Source organism: Taudactylus pleione, unplaced genomic scaffold (assembly GCF_031769625.1).
Source record: "Taudactylus pleione unplaced genomic scaffold, aTauple2 ptg000129l, whole genome shotgun sequence".
Taxonomy (NCBI): domain Eukaryota; kingdom Metazoa; phylum Chordata; class Amphibia; order Anura; family Myobatrachidae; genus Taudactylus; species Taudactylus pleione.
The window spans coordinates 16,015,498-16,040,052 of record NW_028284531.1 but is presented as its reverse complement, the minus strand read 5'-3'; the positions used below and the strand labels follow the sequence as shown (position 1 = coordinate 16,040,052).

The following is a 24,555-nucleotide window of genomic DNA, read 5'->3' as shown; positions in this document are numbered from 1 at the left end:
TAAATGTCGACAAGACATATGTAACACTTTCATAGGATAGGCAAAGTTTTTGCCATTATAAAATTTTTACCTAAACAAGGACAGAGGATTGTAACAATTGAATTAACAAATCTGGTACCCAGGAAAAAAAAAACATGAAGACTTCCGGTTTTTTGTTTAGACTTATGGGAACACTACATAAAATTTAGAGCCTATTTCAATGCAAAACATCAATGATATGTTAAATTATCTATACCTGTTCACCTTAGTTCTCGACACTTCACCTATCGGTTTATGTGTTTGCTTTCAGAAACGTCCAGCAGGTACAGAAAACGAGAATTACAAAAGAATAAAATCCTCATCGCCAGATGGTCATCCGCCCGAACGACACTGTATCTCCCCATCTCACACAGAGGTCAACTCTAGGCACCCGACAGGTTCTGAGAGTGCCAAAAGTCGGTGCCCGATGTCTGATGACCAAAGTGTTTTCTCACTACAAAGTCACAAAAAACAAAATATACACCGAACATTGCAGAGAAGCCATCACAGAGAAACACACAGAAGGACAAAGCCTTGTGATGGGTCAGACACTGATAATGTGAAGCTTAGAGACACCACAAGGCCAGTTTCCCCGGTGAACAATGGGTCTAACTGGCATAAAGAAGAGAAAAGAAACCAGGAATCCGGTGAAGAAGAAGAGGAGGATGATTGGGAGGAAGAAGCTATCTTGCTGGAAAGATGCCTCACATCTCCAGAAGGTATGGATGGTATTTATTTGAAAATTACACAATTTATTCAGAATTTTTTTTTGTAAACTAGGGTTGTCAACTCATCCCATTAATAAGGGATACATGTGAAATACACAGATTCTGTGGCTGGCTGATTTCAAAGGGTATATTTACTAAAGTGCGGGTTTTTAGAAGTGGAGCTATTGCCATAGCAACCAATCAGATTTTACTTACCATATCTTGCACCTTCTAGAAGATAATAGCTAGAATCTGATTGGTTGCTATGGGCAACATCTCCACTTCTAAAAACACACACTTTAGTAAATATACAGTATCCCCAAGTCTCCATTTCACCTGATTTTAATCAGCCACATAACCTGTATAATTCATGTGTCCCTTATTAAAGGCATGATCTGGCAACCATATGTTTAGTAAGTCATGTAGACATGGGTGGATATAGGGGTCAGGCAGTCTCTAGAATGAGGTATCTATAATGGGTACAGGATGTGCAGTGCACACGGCCCCCTAAGTCAAGAGGGGTCCACACCGCACAACCTGCACCCATATATATTATACTCATCTCTCTGCAGTCTCCAGAGTCCTGCTTCTGCCAGCGGCCCAGCTCTGCAGACCAGCAAAAATCCCATGGAAAATGGCACGGCAACCATTTTCCCAGTGATCTGCGCATCTACAGTAGATTCTTGCACCAAGACAGAATCTACTACTCTGACAGAAAGGAGAGGGCCCACACTGAGTATGCACATGGGCCCTCTCCTTTCTTAAACTGCATCTGGCCCCTAGGATTCTGGCAAAAATCTCTGGCCCCTTCATGTACCTGTTTGTTTTTTATGTCTTTTGCAGGTTTTTATTGTGAGTGAAGAGCTTCCTCTTCCGGGCTCCTGGATTGCACATGCAAAAGCTCCCGAGACTCTTCCCAATATGAACCTAATCTTTGAGCCTCTCCTGTGCACATGCGCTCGCTCCTCAGATTCCCCCTGATGCATCATGGGGGATGTAGTGTAGTCCAAATCGCTGTGGCAGAATTTTTGCACTGGAAAGCTCTGATGCTGCCCCCAGCTAGTGGTGCCCCTAAGCACGTGCCTAGTGGCAGGGGCGTTTCTACAGAGGAGGGGGCCTGTGTGCAGTCTCTGACACGGGCCCCCTCCTCTCTGTCCGGCGGCCGACAGCGCACTGAGCTGTGTGCGGCCAGTGCCGGAGTTATAGACTCTGGGCACTAGAGTGCACCCAGAGTCTCTAAAGGATGCTCTGGTCACCGGGAAGATGGCCGCAGTGGCCATTTTCCCTGTACTGCGCATGCGCAAACGATGGGAAAATGGCCGTGGGGGGGGCGCCATGTGTGTGTGTGTCTATATATATATATATATATATATATATAAAATATGTTATTTATTGTATAGTGTCATTTTTCAGAAACTATGGGTGGAGGGGGGCGCCAGTCCACTACGTTGCCAGGGGTGCTCGGACCCCTAGATACACCCTTGTCAGTACAAGTACAAAGGATGTCCCTGAATGTAACATGCTAGTAATAGGACCGTTGGCAGGGAAGTAGGTACACTGTCAGATATATTACAACATTTGGGCTGTTACATATACAGTTGTGTTATTATGAAACTTATCAGGATACCATTGTACATGTCTAAATTAATCTAGAGGTTAAGTTATTGCTACACCTTAGTTATGCTATTTCATTGTTTTTGTAAGCATAGTAAACTTGTATTTATTAATTAGGTGTAGAAGATTTTTATTACGTGTACATAAGATATATGTAGACTTTTAGGGGTATATTTACTAAAGTGAGAGTTTTTAAAAGTGGAGCTGTTGCCCATAGCAAACAATCAGATTCTAGCTATTATCTTCTAGAAGGTGCTAGTTAAATGTTAAGTAGAATCTAATTGATTGCTATGGGCAACATCTCCACATTTAAAAACTCTCACTTTAGTAAATATACCCCTTATGGTGCATACACACGGCCAGATTTTTCTTCAGATCTGAACGATAACGATTTTAAAAATCGTTCATATCTGAAAGAAAAATCTGACATGTGTGCAAAGATGAACAATGTGCGTTCCCGATTGTCAGATAACGATGTCGGACATCTGATGTGTTTGCAGTCAGATTTGGACGATTTCCATCGATTTTAATACAGTCAAAAATCGTTCAATCGTTTGCACATTGTTCATCTGACATATCTGCCCGTGTGTATGCACCATAAGTCTTTTTAAGATAATTGGATTAGCCTGCCGGTATGTAATGAAAAAAAAAAATCTTATTTCTGCCACTTCGCTCTCTGTATCTTTACATTGCATATTAGTTTGTATTTATAATGTAAAATGTGTGTGCTTTATTTTTACTCAACAATAAATTCCTTGTACCACAACAACTTGCCCCATCCCCGCCGCTCTATACTAATCATTATAATACACAATAATGGACAGGTACTCCTTAAGGCTGTGGCGCGAACCTGAAACAGCACTCACTCTTAATACCAGTAAATGCAGGAAATCATGGCTGACACACACTCTAGCTATTATTGTTATATAGCATTTTTTTTTTTTTTCTTATTTGATGAAGTCTGGTACACATGACACCTATACATACATATTGCCATATTACATGTATCCACACTTGATGATAGGGTAGTTCCTGAATTGTTAAAGTTGCATGATGTACTAGTAAGAAGAGTGATCTATATCTTACATGAATTGCAATAAATAGGTGTATATTATATACCTGTACTCACTGATGCCCAGTATTATGCTCTGCTTATTTACTTACAGATAGGTCAGATTTACCGCCGACTCACAAACATCCATAGTATAGACAAAGAATGCAAAAATGCTTCCAGCAACAGATACATACAAACTATAAATATACACTATTTGCCTTTGGCAAACATACACAACAGTATTATAAGCATCCAGTCCAGCTTGTGTAGTTACATTTTAAAATGGCAAAACACATCCAGCAATGTTTCCTGCAATGTATCTATTTTAGAAGACTAAATTGTACCCTGCAGTGAGCTGTTTTATTGTAGTTGCATGTAAAGTGTTGCTGTGTCTACACATGATGGGTAGATGATAAAAATGTGCATGTTATTTCATAACGTTTCTAAAATCCTCATCAGAATTAATCCCAGAGCAGGGTTCAGAAATTCTCCATGAAGGAGGTTAACTCTTCACATGACTGAGGCATTTGGCTGGTGTCTTTGAATGTAGGGAAGGATGACTACTGTGAAACAGAGTAAGCAAGGCCAGAGTAGATATTTTTTTGATGTCCTGTATTTTGAGTGAAAAAGAAGCATATTCCATATTCCTACCTGGACTTGTGAGCTGGATAATTTGCCTGACCTACATCATTTGAGTTTGAAAAGATCGTGATCAGGGCTCCCTCCTTTGCTAGAGTTAGTTTTAACATGCTTGCATAAAAGTTGAGGTTGTCTACAAAGCTGTTAACCCTTAGAAGTAGATGTACTAAGCCAGGGCTTGACACATTTTTCTAAAATCTAGGAGCCAGGATGAAAGTGTAGGAGCCAGGCCACCGTCCCCCCCCCAAAAAAAATTACAGGAGTGATTGAGGAGCACAACTCTGTGTGTTATACAACTGTTATACACACTATACTAGTCCACAAAATGGTCAAAGTTGAATGGATATAGTAACATGGAGGCCACCTCACTGCTCTGCACAGCTCCCCTTCTCCACCCCCCACCCTCCAGTAATAACGGACCACATTTCATATAAAACAATGGTGCCAGAAAGTACAACAGAACCCCCCCCCCCCCTCCCCTCCCCTCGTGGTCACACCACTTATCCCTCTGAAGCCGCTCCGCAATCCCTGACCACGCATAGACCCTATTACCGGGGAGCTCTATGCAGCCAGATATAGGCGACAGGAGACAGCCTGGACATACAGGAGGATCAGTGTAGACTGAGACAGACAGCAGGGGTCAGAGCAGGACAGGAGGAGTCAGTGCATGCCAGGATGGACACAGGCACAGCAGTCACCTCAGATGACACTTAGCACATGCACTCCTATGCATTAAATGAACACCGCAATACTATAGGCACGAATCTCCACCGGAGCTGATGAGGATCTGCTTCCTCCCAACAGGAACAGCAATCTTCAAGTCTGACCACAGATTCTCAATTGGATTGAGATCTGGGCTTTGACTAGGTCATTCCAACACATTTAAATGTTTCCCCTTAAACCACTTGAGTGTTGCTTTAGCAGTATGCTTCGGGTCATTGTCTTGCTGGAAGATGAATCTCCGTCCCAGTCTCAAATCACAGGCAGACTGAAACAGGTTTTGCTTAAGAATATACCTGTATTTAGCACCATCCATCTTTCCCTCGACTCGAATCAGTTTCCCAGAAACTGTTGCTGAAAAACATCCCCACAGCATGATGCTGCCACCACCATGTTTCACTGTGGGGATGGTGTTCTTGGGGTGATGGGATGTGTTGAGTTTGCACCAGACATAGCATTTTCCTTGGTGGCCGAAAAGTTACATTTTAGTCTCATCTGACCAGAGCACCTTACTCCATACATTTGGGGAGTCGCCCACATGCCTTTTTTCAAACTCAAATCGTACCTTCTTATTTTTTCACTAAGTAATGGCTTTTTTCTGGACACTCTTCCATAAAGCCCAGGTCTATGGAGTGTACGGCTTATTGTGGTCACATGCACAGATACACCAGTCTCTGCTGTGGAACTCTGCAGCTCCTTCAGGGTTACCTTTGGTCTCTGTGCTGCCTCTCTGATTAATGCCCTCCTTGCCCGGTCTGTGAGTTTTGATGGGCGGCCCTCTCTTGGCAGGTTTGTTGTGGTACCATGTTCTTTCCATTTGATGGTGCTCCGGCGGGATCATCAAAGATTTGGATATTTTTTTATAACCCAACCCAGAATTGTACTTCTTAACAAGTTTGTCCCTGACTTGTTTGGAGAGCTCCTTGGTCTTCATGGTGTGATTCCTCTTGCTTAGTGGTGTTGCAGCCACTGGCGCCTTTCAGAAAAGGTGTGTTTATACTGACAGCTCACGAGACACTTAGATTTCACACAGGTGGACTTCATTTCACTAATTATGTGACATCTTAAGATAATTGGTTGCACCAGAACTTGTGAGGGGCTTCATAGCGAAGGGGGTGATTTCTGAAAATTGGCATGTGCATATGTATTTTATTTCTAAAGAATATATATATATTTATATATATAAAATATATATATTTTTTTTTTCTCATTTCACTTCACCAAATTAGGCTATTTTGTGCAGATCCATCACATAAAATTCAGATTAAAAAAAATAAGTTACAGGTTGTAATGTAACAAAAAAGGTAAAAAGCCAAGGAGGGTGAATACTTTTGCAAGACACTCTATATATAGAGAGTGTGTGTGTGTGTACATATACAGTCAGGTGCATAATTATTGGGACATTGACAGAATTTTCATATTTTGGGCTCTATTCACCACCACAATGGCTTTGAAATGAAACAAACAAGATGTGCTTTAACTGCAGACTTTCAGATTTAATTTGAGGATAATTACATCCAAATCAGTTGAACAGTGTAGGAATTACAACGGTTTCTATGTGCCTCCCACTTTTTAAGGGGCCAAAAGTAATGGGACTATCAACTCAAAAGCTATTTCATGGACAGGTGTGGGCTATTCCCTCAGTATTTCATTATCAATTAAGCAGGTAAAAGGTCTGGAGTTGATTCTAGGTGTGACATTTGCATTTGGAATCAGTTGCTGTCGACTATCAATATGAGATCCAAAGAGCTGTCACGATCAGTGAAGCAAGCCATCATTAGGCTGAAAAATCAAAACAAACTCATCAGAGAGATAGCAAAAACATTAGGTGTGGCCAAATCAACTGTTTGGAACATTCTTAAAAAGAAAGAACGCACTGGAGAGCTCAGCAACACCAAAAGACCCGGAAGACCACGGAAAACAACTGTGGTGGATGACAGAAGAATTATTTCCCTGGTGAAGAAAAACCCCTTCACAACAGTTGGCTAAATCAAGAACACTCTCCAGGAGGTAGGTGTATATGTGTCAAAGTCAACAATCAAGAGAAGACTTCACAAGAGTGAATATAGAGGGTTCACCACAAAATGTAAATCATTGGTGAGCCTCAAAAACAGGAAGACCAGATTAGAGTTTGCCAAACAACATCTAAAAAAAGCCATTACAGTTCTGGAACAACATCCTATGGACAGATGAGACAAAGATCAACTTGTACCAGAGTGATGGGAAGAGAAGAGTATGGAGAAAGGAACTGCTCATGATCCAAAACATACCACCTCATCAGTGAAGCATGGTGGTGGTAGTGGCATGGCATGGGCCTGTATGGCTGCCAATGGAACTGGATCCCTTGTATTTATTGATGATGTGACAGCTGACAAAAGCAGCAGAATTAAATCTGAAGTGTTTCGGGCAATATTATATGCTCATATTCAGTCAAATGCTTCAGAACTCATTGGACAGTGCTTCACAGTGCAGATGGACAATGACCCGAAGCATACCGCAAAAGCAACCGAAGAGTTTTTTAAGGCTAAAAAGTGGAATATTATGCAATGGCCAAGTCAATCCCCTGACCTGAATCCGATTGAGCATGCATTTCACTTTATGAAGACAAAACTGAAGGGAAAATGCCCCAAGAACAAGCAGGAACTGAAGACATTTGCAGTAGAGGCCTGGCAGAGCATCACCAAGGATGAAACCCAGTGTCTGGTGATGTCTATGCGTTCCAGACTTCAGGCTGTAATTGCCAGCAAAGGATTTGCAACAAAGTATTAAAAAGTGAAAGTTAGATTTAGGATTGTTTAGTTTGTCCCATTACTTTTGGCCCCTTAAAAAGTGGGAGGCACATATAGAAACCGTTGTAATTCCTACACCGTTCACATGATTTGGATATAATTACCCTCAAATTAAATCTGAAAGTCAGCAGTTAAAGCACATCTTCTTTGTTTCATTTCAAAGCCATTGTGGTGGTGAATAGAGGACAAAATATGAAAATTCTGTCAATGTCCCAATATTTATGCACCTGACTGAATATATATATAGATATATATATTATAGTGTAGCGGTAGGGGGCACCAGTCAAAATTTTGCCTAGGGCACCTAATTGGCTAGGGCCGGCTCTGATAATAGTAATCAACTGGACAGCTTCCGCTGATGTTGCTGGGCAAGCATCCTGCCCAGTGAATGTTTGCCATTATGCTTCCAATTAGTTAATTAGACCTGCCACTAATGAATGGTCTATTTATCACACTTTGGTGCTATGGTAGAGGTTCCCAAACTTGTTCCTCAAGGCACCCTAACGGTCCAAGTTTTAAGGATATCCATGCTTGACCACAGGTAACTTAATTAGTACCCCAGTCAATTTGACAACCTGTGCTCAACCATGGATATGTCTAAAACTTGAACTATTGGTGTGCCCTGAGGACCGCATTTGGGAACCTCTGTGCTATGGTGTATTACTAATTGACAGATATTTGATCTATATTACAGCATACCTCCCAATGTGACCCATTCCAGGAGGGAGAAAATGCTCTGCTTCTGGACTTTCCTCTTAATTTATGATTGCCATCACCTGTGTTGAACTAGTTCATTGATAAGAAATGTGATTCAACACAGGTTATGGCAATCATAAATTAAGAGGGAAGTCCCTCCTGGAATGGGTAATGTGGGATACGGTTGTTTACATTGTATACTTTATTAATATGATTTTTTTCAACTGAGAACCTGTTATTATAATACTCCTACATATTCATATGTGCAACATATATATTTTGTGTTGAAAATCCATATTTGGATTGCATTTTCTTCTCATGTAGGATGCTTAGTACTAAGCTCCAGTGTACCATCCTGAGCTGGTAGATGGCGGCCCTGACTAGTGTACTTGCTAGAAGGTACAGTATAGTCTGTCTGTTTGTGTATCCCTAAAATAATATGGATTCTCTATGCTGTACTCAGACATCTCTGGCATGTTTCATTTAAAAAGAAATAACAAAAGCTTGTCTTCATCATTCAGTGACATATGTCTCTTTTCTAGAAAAGGACCAGCTTTCAGACCCAGCACTGGCATCTGAAGAAGCTCCTGATTATTTCAAGTAAGGTTCCCATGTAATAGTAAGACATTTATTCATGTTACACATATAATGGCTGCTGCTCTATGACAGGTTAGGCATGGTTATCATATGACACCATTTGCACAGTGAAGAAACAGCCATGGCCAAAAGTTTTGAGAATGACACAAGTATTGGTTTTCACAAAGTTTGCGGCTTCAGTGTTATTAGACCTTTTTGACAGATGTTACTATGGTTTACCTGTGTTTAAGGTCTGGGGAGTTTCCTGGCTATGGACCCAAAATTTTGATGTTTTGTTCCCCAAGCCACTTAGCTATCACTTTTGCCTTATGGCAAGGTGCTCCATCATGCTGGAAAAGGCATTGTTCCTCACCAAACTGTTGCTCTTGGAGGATGTTTTGGTACCATTCTTTATTCATGGCTGTGTTCTTAGGCAAAATTGTGAGTGAAAATATGAATAAAATGATACACCTGCACTATGACTGCTAACAGCTGGTAAACTTTAGGATGTGGACACACCCAAAAGGTAGCCCCAGGTATAAATGTAGAAAGGAAAAATCAAGTACACCAGCGCTCATGAAAATAAAATCCAGCTTGATACCGCAAGACTATCCCAGATGGCAGTAACCACTCTCCAAACGGCTTTTGTGAGAACGGATAATCATATCACTTACATAATCATCCTCTCTCGCGTTCACATCAGTGTTTTTATCCCCAAAGCCGTAACTAGACTTTTTGGTGCCCTGTGCCAGAAAGAGCATTGGTGCCCCCCTCATTTTTTCAAAGGGACATAATACACCCAAAAAAGGGTAATGGCCTCATGGGGAAGGACCAGGGAAGAGATAGAGGAGGCCAGGAGATGCTGGGGATGAAATAAGAGGAAGCTACAAGTGAGAATGATAATAAACAGAAGTTTGACAGACCCAAACAGCGCCCCCTGACCTGTGGTGCCCTGTGCTATGGCACTGGCTGCACTACCCTAGCTACGGCCCTGTTTATCCCATTTGGTAACAAAGTGACAGCTTACGTGTAAATAAGGTAACACTTACATCTGTATTCTCCTTCGTGTTCCTGTAAAGGTATCTTTCTGTTAGACTCCCCAGCGAGATATAAACTTCTTACTCGTCTCGATAGAGAAGTTTTCACATTTATTGACACAAAAACACAGGTAAACCATAGTAACATCTGTCAAAAAGGTCTAAATACACTGAAGCAGCAAACTTTGTGGAAACCAATACTTGTGCCATTCTCAAAACTTTTGGCCATGGCTGTACACAACATGACCTTCACTGCATAATTATTTGTACATCACTGAGGTTTTCAAACACCCAGAGCTTATAACTTTTGAGGTTGGTGAATTCCCCAGTGCTAGCAGGAGTGGACTGGCTGGTGGTGTACATTCGTTCCTTCACTGTTTTTGCCGCTTGCTCTGCAAAAATGCGCACGCATCGCGCCATGCAATTTGTCATGGCTGCATGCGCCACTGTGCGTGCTGCTTTCACACCATGCAATCCTATGGATGTGTGGCGCGATTTGCTACACAAGCGGCAAAGATGCATGTGGACATATCTGTAATTTACTATCTAGACCATTTGTAATCAGTTATGGGACAGAAATATTAGTTATACTTTTATAATAGAGAGGTATATTCTACTCTACTATGTCTGTCTGTATGTCTGTCGGACTTAGCCTTTAAATGGGCTTACAATAGCTGTAAAGCTCCCAGTTGGGGATTCACAATTTGCTAAACTGAATGGCCAGCAAAATGTAAGATATTCAGTGGCAAAAACACTGCCGCGGAAATCAGAACTCCTAGTAACCCAGGCTGGCAGACAAAACTACTTTGGCAATTGAGGTGGGCTTCCAAAACGTTTGAAATTTAAATAGGCCTCTTCCATGAAATGAAATTAGATTAAACCTTTAAAGCATATTCCCTCTTGTTTTATTGCATTCATCTGAAATATAAGAAACTTCTTTCATGGCAGAAAAACTATTAGTCTTGGACAACCAGGACATGTGGGGGTCACCGATATGACCACCTCACAAGGTATAAACCAAAACATAAGGGGCAAAATGTAATAGGGTCTGAGTATTTGCGCAGGACAGACTCTGACCTTCTTGCACATTTAAAGGTGTGAGTTTGTCCCACAATTTGGCAAATGTAATAGGCTGCGAACTTGTGAGACCGAGGCTATTACATTGTGCAAGTCCGTTTGAGTTTATTTGTATGTAAACCTTCACCTTTTAAAGCTAGTTTCATTACAAGGTGCGAGTTATACAGAGATCAGTGAGATCCTTGAAGGCTTCTGTGTTGATTAAAAATAGTAACATTTTATTTAAAAAAAAATAAAAAAATGGTATGAGGTATCCCCCCCTAAAAGCATAACCAACACTGCGTTTTTCTGAGCCGGTCTGTGAAAATACAGGGGAAAAAAACATTGGGTTTTTGTATTTGCATCAACCAGCACCAGGCTCAGTGAGCCAGTTCTGGTTGTGGAAATGCAGGGGACAAAATGAGTAGGGGTCCCCCCTGTATTTTCCACAACCAGCACCGAACTCTTTCTAGCGGGGGTGTAAAGCATTCAACACCTGACCTCTAGTCAACGCAGCCCCGGGGATCCCTGGGGAGTTAGGGACCCCTAATAAAGGGGTTCCCCCTCTCCGGCTCACAAAAGCTCGGTACTGTTGTGCTTTCAGGGGGGACCCCACATCTGTTTTTTTATATTTTAGCACTTTTATAGGTGTGTAAACACAGAAGCATGCACGGATCTCACTCATCTGTGCATGCCTCTGTGTAACTCTCACCTGCTCAGGCTATACTGGCTAGCCTGAAGCAGGTCTATTTTTTATGGGAGTTTTATGTAAGTAATATGCGAGTTAAAATCTCGCACTCTATTACATTAGCAGAGTTGTATCCTCACAATGGCAAAACATCTGGATGCTTGTTTTGCCATTGCGAGTCTCAGGGGTGTGAGAAACATGCAAGTTTGCATGTTCTCGCACCCTATTACAAAATTGTGTGAGTATAGCTCTATACATTTTCAAAACTCTGTCCCTATTACATTTTGCCCAAGGTCTTTATTCATCTAGTGTAAACCTCATTCATTCAAATATACAGCATAACAGTATGCTGTATTCTGTATAACAGTATTCTTTCAAATATATGAAGCCATGTAAGCATCTGGACAGAGTCACCAAACCATATACATATATATCTACTGTAGTGTGTGGGTATATACTGTATATACACACAGATCCAGACCTGCAGCATTCAAGGGACTTGGCAACACCTGGATCTAGGTTTGTGATCTGGTGCCACTAGAATATAGAAAACAATGATTTGATCTATCAAAGCTTCCTTTAAGATAACTTTGCTTTTTATGCTTACGGTGAGAATAGTAAGTAAACATTGATTTAGCCTTATTATATTTTTTCTTTTTCAAACAAACTTACTGTGTAGAACAAAGATGGGTCTGGATTTGTAGCACAATGTACTTGAACAATTGAGCTAATTGTTTCAATTCAAAAGACATGGGAAGTGTAAGGTAAAAGTTTGTAAAACAAATAATCCGGTGGCCCAAGGTAATATCAAACATTTTTAGCAAAAGGAAAATTGGAGTGTAAAAATAGATCTGTTCTGTTCCCTGTACATACACTGCACCGTGTCCCTTGCTGATTGTGCTCATTAACCCTGCTAGGAGACCCCCTTGGCTGGTGACAAGAAGTAATTTTCGAGGTTAAGTACAGTATGTATAAAGAGAGGTCTCCTGGCGCAATATACACTCCCAGCAGCTTAACTCCATTCATGCTGAGGAGGCATACAAATAGGACACTGTTCTCAGCATGACGACATCTCACAAGGTGACAGTTTTGTTGTCAACATTGTGAATATGCCAACATTCTAAAGGATGTCGACATGTTACCTGTCGACAGTTTGAACCATGTTAACATTCTAATGGTGCGTACACACTTTCATGAACGATACCGTTCATATTGTTCACTTTTCTGCAGTCACCAACCTGATAACGACCAACGATCCGCGTTCCCGCATGGACGATAAAGATATCTTTCATCGTCCATGAATGTAGGCCAACTTAGACGATATCGTCAACTTTGCCTGTTCAGAGATGTGGCAGGATGACTTCACTGAAAGAGATCTTTCAAGTCTTGGTGGGGACAGATCGTACCATGTGTATGCACCATAATGCTGACATGGTTACAAAACGGTTTAAGAAAATGGATGGTGGATTGACTATACACACCTCTTAAGGGGCCTATCAATTAGGCGACTTGAAAAACTGAACGTCTAGCGTTCAGTCCTTCAGGTCGCCGGGGGCGGTGCCCACACTGAACGTCATTCAGTGCAGGAGACCGACCTCCTATCTGTGATCATGTGGAACCTGGCGTTCATAGTCAGGTTGACGAGCACGATAGTCGGGGTTGGCAAGGACCCAGCGTGCACGTCCATCGCTGGTCCTTGCCAGCTATCCATTAGACGACTTTCTGAACGTTCCAACCAAAACCTCCTGGTTTTGGTTGGATCGTTCAAAACGTCGTCTAATGGATAGGCCCCTTTATGCTGGCACTAGCAAGAGAAATAGTATTCCTATAATGGGAACTAGTGAACTATTAGTAGGTCCAACATAACACCATTATAATGTAAAATAGGGATGTCACAGTTAAAAAGTAACTTATTATATTCTCCTAATAAATAAGGTCAGCAAATATTTCATAAACTTAGGTGCAAATTGTAAATGTGAAGTAGAAAACGACTGTGATAATTTTTTTTCTCAATTCCTATAGTGTTCAATTTTTGGTGATTTGTCACACTACACAAGAATCAGGGGTAAATTCACTAAAGTGAGAGTTTTTAGAAGTGGAGATGTTGCCCACTGCCCACATTCTAGCTATATTCTTCTAGAATGTGCTAGTTAAATGATAAGTAGAATCTGATTGGTTTCTATGGGCAACATCTCAATTTCTAAAAGCTCTCACCTTAGTAAATATACCCCTCAGCCTTTCACAATGAATTATATAAAATACAGTTTATCCCTGCTTTCATATTATGACACTTTTGGCAGATTTTCCTTTGGTTAGATTCTACATTAGTGTCGCATAGTCAGCCCCTTCTTAATACTAGGACAGTGGTTCCCAATTTTTTTAAATCATGGCGCCCTAGAGTATCAGCATAGTTTTGACGGCACCCCTAAGTCAAAAGTTTGTTATTGAGAAATTCAGGAAAAAAATGTAGTAGATAGTAAAGTGAAGTAAATTGTGCTTACCGGTCATCCTTAGGTGCAGTTATGTGGTGGTGAACAGGTTTGCGCTTTTGTTTGTCCACATATCTACATTACATTGACCATAAATAATTTGATTTGGTGCTGGACCACCAACCTGAGGCACCCAGCAGGGATGTAGTTATCTGCCAGTCTCAACCCGACAGCATAATCCCAGCAAGAGATTTAACATAGGCCTCGAAATACTGACGCCTATGTTAGTGCCGACGCCGGACCGATCGGCCTCTCTGTCAGGTAAGTATACACTTAGTCCCCCTGGGGGTCCCTAAACCTAACCCCCGCCATCCCAGAGCTAAGAGTTAGGCTAGGGGAAGGGGGGTTAGTGTTAGGTACTAGGGGGGAGGATAGTGTTAGGCACCCCCCCTGGGAGGGTTAGGCTTAGGCAGCCCCCGGGGAAGGTTAGGGTTAGGCTAGGGGAAGGAGGGGTTAGGGTTAGGCACCCCCCCGGGAGGGCTAGGGTTAGGCTAGGGGGGGTTAGGCTAAGGCACTAGGAGGGAGGTTAGGGCTAGGCACCCCCCCCCCCCCCCCCCAGGAGGGTTAGTTCTAGGCAGTCCCCGGGGAAGGTTAGGGTTAGGCACTAGGGGGGAGGTGAGGGTTAGGTCTAGGCAGTCCCGGGGGAAGGTTAGGGTTAGGCACTAGGGGGGAGGTTAGGGTTAGGCACCCCCGTTAGGTCTAGGGAGCCCCCGGGGAAGGTTAGGGTTAGGCACCCCCCGGGAGGGCTAGGTTTAGGGTGCGGGGAGGAATTATTTATGGTTATCAAATGTGGTGATATATGTGGGGACAATAGTTTATAATATTCAGCACTTAATCCATCAGGGCCCAGAGTTTTACCATTAGCTAGAGTCTGAATTGTTTTCAATACCTCTTGTTCGGTAATCAGAGCAGTAAGTGTATCATGTTCAGAATCTGTTAATGCTGGGGACCCCGTCACTCTGACAAACTGCATCCCAAGAGCTTGGTTATCTATGGGTGCGGCTTATACATTTTTATAATACTCAAGGAAAGAGACAACTATCTCAGAGGTGTTATGTAAATCACCAGAGGGTGATGCAATTGATATGTTAGTAGTAGTCCTATAACCTTTAGCTACATTAGCCAGAAGATTACCCGCTTTATTTCCCGATCTGAAAGATCAGTGTATTTGGTAATGCAGATACTGGGCACTCTCAGTACACAAGGTATAATAAAGATGCTTGGTTTCTTTATATGTATTGCGTGTATCTTCTGTATCAGAGCATGACAAAGCCGCATAAAAATTCCAACAATGCTAAACTTGGTTGAAATGCATCCGCTTACTAGTCACATATTCAATAATGTGCCCTCTTAATACTGGCTTTGAGGCTGCCCAAAAATAAATAAATATACCAAAATTAATGAGTATCCTCCTTATGCTCTATGTTACTGTCTGTATGGTTTAGAAATTGTTGTTCCAGGTACAATTTAAAGTCTGAGGAGATATATAAGTACATAGGATATCACCAATTAAATTATGTAACTTGTAGGAAGGGACAGGGTAAACCAAGTAGCGGCATGATCAGGCAGAGCAATACTTTCTACATGGGAGTCATGAATCCTTGGGAGTAAGCGAGTAGAGATCAGCCAATAGTCTATTCTAGTTGTGTGGTGTGGGTAAGAATAAAAAGTATATTCTCTCATCATTGCATGCTGATACCTCTAGGGGACTATTCATTTAATAAATTCACCAGCATTGCCAATGCAGACAGTGTAATACCCTGTTTCCCAACAGATGACCCAGAACTATCCAGAGTCTGGGACATAGTGGCATTAAAATCAACCCCTAAAATCAATCTCTTTTCTGCCAGTGTTGTAAGCAAGAATAATTAATAAGAAAGCATTATTGGAGCCTGTAGGTACATAAATTGAGGCTATAGTAAGCAATTCACCATCTAACTAGCTTAATGAACAAATATCGCCCACCTACATCTGTCTGTGAATCCAATATTTTATAGTAACGTGATTTATGAAAAATAATAACTTTTTTTTTTTGACACATACCATTTTTATAATCACCTATCCAGGTATCTAATAACACATTTGGATTCCCCAGCTTCCAATGCAATTCTTGGAGCACAGTTATCTGATATCAGTCTTTAGAGTTTTACCTGTGTAACCAAGCCCTCTATGGGAGCAACTTAATACTCCACTGTGCCTTATTGGAAGCAGATAGCCAAGTTATAGAATCAGCCAACTCTCATTTTTATGATCACCATCAACCATGGTAGCAAAAATACAGTGACCTCATATGTCCCAGCAAGCACGGGGATCCCTATTTCTAAACAATAGAAAACAAAGATAACATCAATATACAAAACAATATGAACAATACTCTATCAAGTGCAGTTCTAAACAGTTTCTATATTTTTTAATCAAAATAGAAGACCCAAATGGTCTACAATTATCAGAAAAAAAACCAAGATACGAAAAAAATAAAGGGGAGGGGGGGGGGAGAGGAATTAAGGTAATAAGACTTCTGCAGCCAGCCAACTGAATTAGGCCAGCATAGCATACCATAAATATATGTAACTACAACCTTAACAGCGGCATATATCTAGAAATCATCAAAAATACAATGAAGGAGAGTAAATAAAACTGGTACTCATGACACTAAGCCCACTGAATCAGTTAGGAGTCTATTAGGCCCCAGGAAGAGAGTCAAACTTTTTTTTACAGACTGTAGATAATCAAAGAGTTGCTGTCTCTAGCAAGATGCACTCTCAGCATAGCGGGATAGAGTAAAGCAAAATACAGTCCAGCATTAAATAACAGCTTGCACACTGGGGCGTACTGCTGATCTAATTTTTTAACAGAATATAATAAAAGTTACTTTTTAACAGGTGATCAAAAGGTCTACAGTAAAAAGGTAGACAATGTTTAGGTAGACACCACAAGTTAGACAGGGTCAATAGGTCGACACTAAATGTTGACATGTAAGAAAGTAGATAGTTACAAATAGTTGACAGGGTTAAAAGGTGAACACAAAAATGGTCGACTTTTTTTCTAGCCCTAATCTTCACCCTAACCCTCCCTCCTGGTACCTATCCATAACGGTCGGGGTAGGTGCCTAACCCTAACCGTTGGGGTAAGTGCCTAACCCTAAACAAACAAAACGTGTCAACCATTTGTACCTGCCAACCTTCTTACATGTCAACCTTTAGTGTGTCAACATCGTGTCCCTGTCGACCTATTGCCTATCTAACTTGGTGTCTACCTTTTTACTGTAGATCTAAAGACCAGATACCCTTTTTTTTATTTTTTATTTAAATCTATGACGTCCCTATGTTACATTATAATGGTGTTATGTTACTAACAGTTCACGAGTGCCCCATATAGGAATACTTTTTTTTTTTTCTTTGTTGTGCAAGTATGTATTTGATTCCTGGGTGCCCCTCCCTGTATAAACTATTATTTGTGTTTTAGATTAATATAGAAGTGAAGAAGAATTTAAATTGATTACGAATCTGTGCAGGTATCCTTGTTTTATTTGTGTCACACCTCTTATGCTGTGGAAATACAATATAAGAAAAGTACGCGTACAGAAAGAGCCGAGTGAGTTAAGTTACAGTGCTAAGGGCAAATATCCAAAAGGGTTTCTTATTTTAGCATCTGTGTAATACCCAGTGGTGTCACTCCGGAATCGGAGGTTCGATTCCCGAAAGCGCCTGGCCGACAACAGCAGAGTTCCTGGCAGCGGAAGCCCGACAGCGCTGGAAATCCCGATCGTGGATAGGTAAGTACTAACTAACTTAACTCTCCTTAGGTGTGACTAACCCTAACCTTCCCCCCCCCCACCAAGTGCCTAACCCTAACCCCCCCTTCCCCGCTGCCTAAACCTGTTCCCCAGGGGGTGCCTAACCCTCCCTCCCCCTAGCCTAACCCTAGGGGTGCCTAACCCTAAGTCCCCCCCCGGGTGCCCTAAACCTAAACCTAACCCTCCCCCCCCCCGCTGCTACTGTCCGCTCGCGGCGCCCAGCATTCTTTCTATCGGGGTGCCGGGCGCCTGTCTCCCGGCGGCCGATTGTATACAGTCACTCCCCTCAGTGTCAACTGGTGCAGGGAGGGGGTGAGGAGTTTTGCGCGGCCTCGTGGGAAGGGGCGTGGCCTAACCCCCGTGGTCCCGTTATCACTGGGGGGGCAGGGGGAAGGGGGGTGCATGCAGTGGCGGCCGGCTCCCTCACAGTGTCAGGAGCAGAGTGCTGCGCTTAATTATACAGCGCAGCACCCGGCTCCTGTCACTGAGGGGGGAGTCTGCACCTTGGTGTCACCCCTCGGCCCGCACCCCCCTTGTGACGCCACTGGTAATACCACATAATTGGGTTAGTTTCTTCCTAGAAGCAGAGTGCTGTGTTACAGGATCTCCTGCAGTGTATGGTGCTGCAGACGATTGGTCAGAAACGCAGGATAATTGTGCCACCTACTGGCTAATTTGGAATTCACATACCTATGTTCTTTATGAGTTCTTTTCTTTCAGTAGTTCCACTTTGTGGTTAAGAGTAGACCAGATAAAATAATAAATACATAGAAATGGAAGAAGTAGTAACTACATTAATGGTCTGAATTTCCCTTGTTATGGAATGTCTAGTAAATACTCCACAATTACATCGGAAGATCAGCAGAAATTGTACGAGGAGGACTTTGCTTCTGATTACACAGTGTATTTGGAGCTTCATGCCAAGATTGGAAAAGTGCTGGAGAGATTTATGCAACTGGGCTCCAAAATGAAGAAGCTTCAGCAAGGAACAGTAGAACACAAGGTATATTATGCTGTAATAGATAAACTGGCGGGGAACAAGTTCTGCTTCAAACTTTTCACTGCAGCTGAACCGAAATTTCTTGCATTATTTTTAAATAGAATCCGAGCTCCTCACATTTTAAACTTTACTGTGGTTTCCGTTTGCCTATTACTTTAATTGGTATACGGTGAATCAGCCAATGCATGAACACTACCAGTGAATGAAGATTTTCAGGTTTAATACAGTAATCTTAAATTTAATGCATACAATCTTAGATTAGATCTGTTAATGATGTTTTAGTGATGTAAAGCTGTGTACACATTGGGAGATATATATCGGCTGTTCGATTGAATATCACAAGCGTGTACCCAACCAAAGTCATATTATTCATTTACTGGAATGGTCTGTTCATTGTAGGTTCATTCACTGGAAATTTCTACACCTCTCCTGTTTTTTTGTTGTAAAATTCTATTACTTCAATTTTTAGACCAAAAATGTATTTTTAAAGTATACAATAAAGCAGTGGTTCTCAAACTCCATCCTCAGGACCCCACACAGTTCATATTTTCCAGGTCATCCAGCAGGTGCACAGGTGTAATCATTACTCACCGACACATTTTAAAAGTTCCACAGGTGGAGCTATTTCACTTGTGATTCTGGGAGGAGACCTGGAAAACATGCACTGTTTGGGGGCCTGATGACAGTGTTTGAGAACCTGTGCAATAAAAGTAATAATGATGGCACATGTCTCAATAGTTTTTTGTTTTATCTTCTACATATACCATCCTTTTAAATATTAGAGAGTTCCCTTAACCGTTCATTCAATGGGCAATTCACCCTGTGTGTCAGGAGGAGATATACAGATGTTTCAGTAAAGTATAGAAAAGATATAGTAACTGAAGGTTTTTAAAATATTTTATGGGAGCAATAAGGAAGAGCCCCCAGTGTTAGAAGTGGGTATTACAGACTTGTATAAAACTGCATTTAATAGAGTTAACGAACTGCACTAATAAAAATCAATTGAAAGATGTAAAATATGCAGAAGGTCTAGATCACAGTATGGCTCTTTCTAGGACATTTAGGTAATTTAAGCAAAAGGCACTAATATAAGATCTGGGAATGTACAGGAACATTTATGAAAACTGTCACATAGGAAAACATGGCCTTTGGCATAGCAACCAATTACTTTATTATTTTGAACTCCAGTAACACCCATCTGTTCAGCTAGTTGAACTGTGATGGTCCATCTATTGGGACTTCTGCCAAGTGATTTTTCTTAATATTAACCCTAGGCACAGCCCCATTATGTAGCCCTTCAGTCCTGGAAAATGCTCAGTGTGCAGGGCTGAATCCGTCTGATTCTGAGATGTACGATGTTCTGTTCCTCCCTGGATAGAGAGCAATAATAGCCCCAAATCCATGCTATAGCTCATCAATGTTAAAATAATTAGAAAATACGGGAAAAATGGCACTTAATACAAAACCATAATAAATAAGCCTGTGTGCGCCCAGTGCTTAAAGTGGTCCTAGAGAAGTGGTGGAACTGGAACTCACACCCCCCCCCCCCCCCCCCCAGCGCTTTGTTTTAAAAAAAAAAGGGACAGTGGAAAAAGGGGCATGGTCTGAAAAGAGGGCGTGGTCACAATAGTATTCCCAATTCAAATCTTGATTCACATTACACCATATAGTAGTGTCCCTTATTCATGTATGACACACAGCAGTGCCCCTTTTACACAATGCCACATTTGTGCCCCTTATACACAATGCCCACAGCAGTAGTGCCCCTTATACACAATGCCCACAGCAGTAGTGCCCCTTATACACAATGCCCATTGTAGTGATGCCCCTTATGAAGTGCCCCCAGTAGTGGTAGTGCTATTTTGATAACAATGTGTAGGAGCTTCTATGAGGTTGGTTTGTTTGGAAAGACATTGGTACGTGGGGTGTAGTACTAGCAGAGGGGAAGGGTTATGTAATAGCATTTATATATTTATAGCGCTGGTTTCCAATCTGGCTTTTTATTAATGAGAGATTGTTTAAAACACCATGACAGAAACTGTAAACAGCGTCCTTTTTTTCCCTTTCTTAGATGGTTGCAAATAAGATTGTGACAGAATATAAGAAGTTTAAAAAGGTGAGAATACATCTCTACAGATTAAAGTGTATAGACTGCATGTGGTGTTTGTGGTACGCTCTGCACAAGGTTTATTTTACAAATATACTTTTTTTTTCATTACCTATTGGTAAAACCTAAATAAAAACATTAAATTTAGAATACAATATACCACTTCATAGGCAAATGCAGTGGGGAGAGGGGGTGTTCTAGTTGCCTGGAAACCCCCCTTCTCTGGCCCATACCAGGACCACAATCAGGGCTGCCAGAAATTGTCGGGCTCGGTACTGACAATATAGGCAGGGCCCCCTTTGGGGGGGGCGCACAGGGCAGGAAAAACTAGGTGCACTAGGTGGAGGGGCACAGACCTGGTTTCTTCAGCTGGTTCAGAGAGAGCAGGGGCCCGGGTGCCAGCAGTACAGATATGAAACAGCACCAACTCAATGATATTGCTGGCCGTAAGTCACTCAAACTCGCGGACTGGCACCCAAGCAGGAGCAGCTGCTCCTGATTGACTTGCGGCCGGTGCCATATTTGAAGTGCTGACGGCAGCGCTGTTTCTCCTTGGCTGCTGATGCATATCTGCACCGCTGCCACCCGCGCCCTCTCCAGGCGCGGCAGTCATGCCCCTCATGGCGGCCCAGACTACAATAGCAATAGAATAATTATAATATTATTTGAGCTGCATGTTTCACAGATCTCCTCAGTATCAAAAATGACATACACCTTTGCACCAACTAGAGGACCTGGAAAGCATGCACTGTTAGCGGTGCATTGATATAGACAATCTTAAATGGTAATTGTTAAAATTGTATAACACACAACTTCAGGTCTGGTGCTATGTTCTTCTACCGCTCTTCCAGACTCCTCGGGGGTATATTTACCAAAAATCGATTTTGAGTTTCAGGGTCTAAATCACGATTGTTTTTATAAAAAAAAAAAAGTCAAAGTAAATGTGTGATTTAGACCCCGAAACACAACAACATCGACCCAAACCAACTTTCAGTAAATATACCCCTACATCACCCGCACTGCACTTCTCTCCTGCTGAGTGGGGGTCCTCGTCCCTTGCGCAACTCACCTGCTGAGTCCGGCACTCAGTCTCCTCACTGATGCTGGGAGGAAGCTTGGCCGTGATCCTGGGATGTCAGCACAGACACGACCCCTCACAGCATCAGTCAGGAGAGTCCTATCAGCCGGGGATCAGGGGAGTTCCGGAGTTGCTGCTGGTCGGCCTGACAGGGCGATGCTGAGCACTGCAGCAAACGGCTTCCTAGTCACAGGGTTAAAAGTGCTTGTGACTAATAAGCAGTTTGCAGGACGGATCAGCATCCTTCTGTCAGTGTGAGGTGAGCTGGGTGCATGGAGAGGCGGGCCCTGGAGGTGCTGCAGGCCCCATAGCAACCACACTCCCTGCACACACGGTACAAGGTACACTAGTGCACCTCAATTTCACACTATAGTAAATCTATATCTCATCTTAAGTGTTATTAATATAAACCAGTCATACAGGTGCCAGATAACATACACTTCTTTCCATGCAGACGTATCCCGGCTATAGGGAAGAGAAGACACGCTGTGAATACTTGCATCACAAACTCTCTCACATCAAGCAATTGATCTTGGAATATGAAAAAAATACACCAACTTAAGAGATTTTTGAAGAGACATTCAAACCATGCCACAGGAAGCCCTACCATCAGCCACCACCTTACCGGTCACCATAAGCCTAGACAGAAAGAGGAGTCTGACAAGATGTGAAAAAATTGCCATCAACCTACTGTACTGCCTTGATCAAACACATCAATTTCTGTCTTAAAGAGAACAGGTGTAGGTTACGCAATGTACTGTATAAATAAGATGCTATGTTACTTGTTATCGGATTTTTTATTTTTTTTATTTCAGCTTATACATTGACCAGTTGGTTGTCAAAACCCAATTTCCATTGCTGTAGGACAGATGGGTGGAGCTTGGGATTTGTAAAAGTTTTTACAATACCAGAACACACGTGCAATGGGAAATATTTGGGGGCAGTGTTAGCACATGAACATCCAGTTCTGTAACTGAAACACTGACAGAAAGGAAATGTAAGCGAGATCAATGTGGCATTCTTATTGAGCTAAAGGAGTGACTTCACCTGATGCTATGTGTACCATGTGCTGTAACCCAGAGCAACTAGACAAACATTTACTCACCTCAACCCAATTTGCACTGGATTGCCGAAAGATGGATGTTACATCACCTTCGTTGAGTTTACACATAAAGAGGTCAAAGGCTTATTGAGTAACATCCACATGTCACTTCACATTTTATTCACGATTGTCCCAATATCTAGATTCTCCAGAAAAAAAATAAAATATATTGTTTAACCTGAATTTAGTTTGTGTTGATCTTCTGTGCAGTTTCGCATTTAGAGATTGAGATGTAGACACACACAGCAGAATTATGTTCGGTCATCTACTTTAATGACCGGTTTAGATAAAATTGTGAGATGAAGTACTAACCAATCAGCTTTTAACTTCTATTTTACAGGTTGTGTTTAACAACAAATCAGCTCCTGACATTTTTCAATCACTCACAATTCTATCTATATCTAAGCTTTGATAAATACCCACCAGAGAATCTTAAGGCTACATCATGTGAAAGTCAGCATACTGTATGAAGTTGCAACTTCACACAACTCAAAAACTTAATGGGGGGCATCCACTAGACGATCTACTTCCTGTCCAATCTCTAAACGATTTTCCCATGATTTTTACCCTTGAAATTTTATCTGTCAGTCTGAACGAATTGCAAACTATTTTTAATAGATCAAGTGAAACTGACCTGCATGTTCAGTCGACTGACGAGACGATCAAACGACCAGCGGGAGCGCGCATCGTTGATTGTTAACGACCAAACACTGCACAATTTATAAACGATTTTTAAACTATAACGATGTACTTATCGCTCAATCACCTGCTAAAATCATGTAGTGGATGCCCCCCTTTAAGACTTCAACATTTTCCTCTTAACTGGCTAATTTCTGAGCAGTTTTTGAAAAAAATTATAGGTATTTTTATGATTGAATTAGGTCAAATCCATCTATTTAAAATGTATCCAACTTAGTTTAAAAAAAAAAAAAAATATCAATTATGGCATACTGTAGTGATGGCCATTAATGGTTGTACCATTAATGGTCGATTGTTTTAAACCATCGTTAGAAAACAATCGATCTTGCAGCCATTAATGTTCAGAGACAGTGCCCACTATCGATGGTTTCAACCTATCCATAGTCGATGACAATCCTTAGTCAGAGGCCCCATATCGATATTCTTGATCCATAAATCACCATAATCAAAATCATCCATGAAATGATTATGTACTACACTGATATTTAAGTAGAAAAAGCAAATTAAAAAAGAAAAATATCTGAGATCGACTTTTCATAGATCATACAATAGATATGTGCAAATAATGGTACGAGGGTTGGAGCTGCCAGGTGGGGGGTGCCGCAGGCCGATGTCTTCACTGGTCACATTAGATGAGACCATGTCAGGGAAAGCCCAGTCTGGTGTGGTCGCATCTGATGTGTCCACGCC

At 41.7% G+C, this 24,555-nt stretch overlaps 1 protein-coding gene across 1 annotated transcript in view; it reads left to right on the top strand.

Annotated features, from left to right (window-relative positions):
• ELL3 (elongation factor for RNA polymerase II 3) overlaps positions 1–23,340 on the top strand; it is a 140,596-nt gene extending 117,256 nt beyond the window's left edge. The window contains exons 8-12 of the mRNA XM_088472892.1: positions 290–737; positions 8,780–8,837; positions 18,711–18,882; positions 20,951–20,995; positions 22,519–23,340. Coding sequence (XP_088329018.1) covers positions 290–737; positions 8,780–8,837; positions 18,711–18,882; positions 20,951–20,995; positions 22,519–22,626 — 831 coding nt within the window. The 3' untranslated portion in view covers positions 22,627–23,340. The remainder of the gene's footprint in view (positions 1–289; positions 738–8,779; positions 8,838–18,710; positions 18,883–20,950; positions 20,996–22,518) is intronic.
• Positions 23,341–24,555: the final 1,215 nt, after the last annotated feature.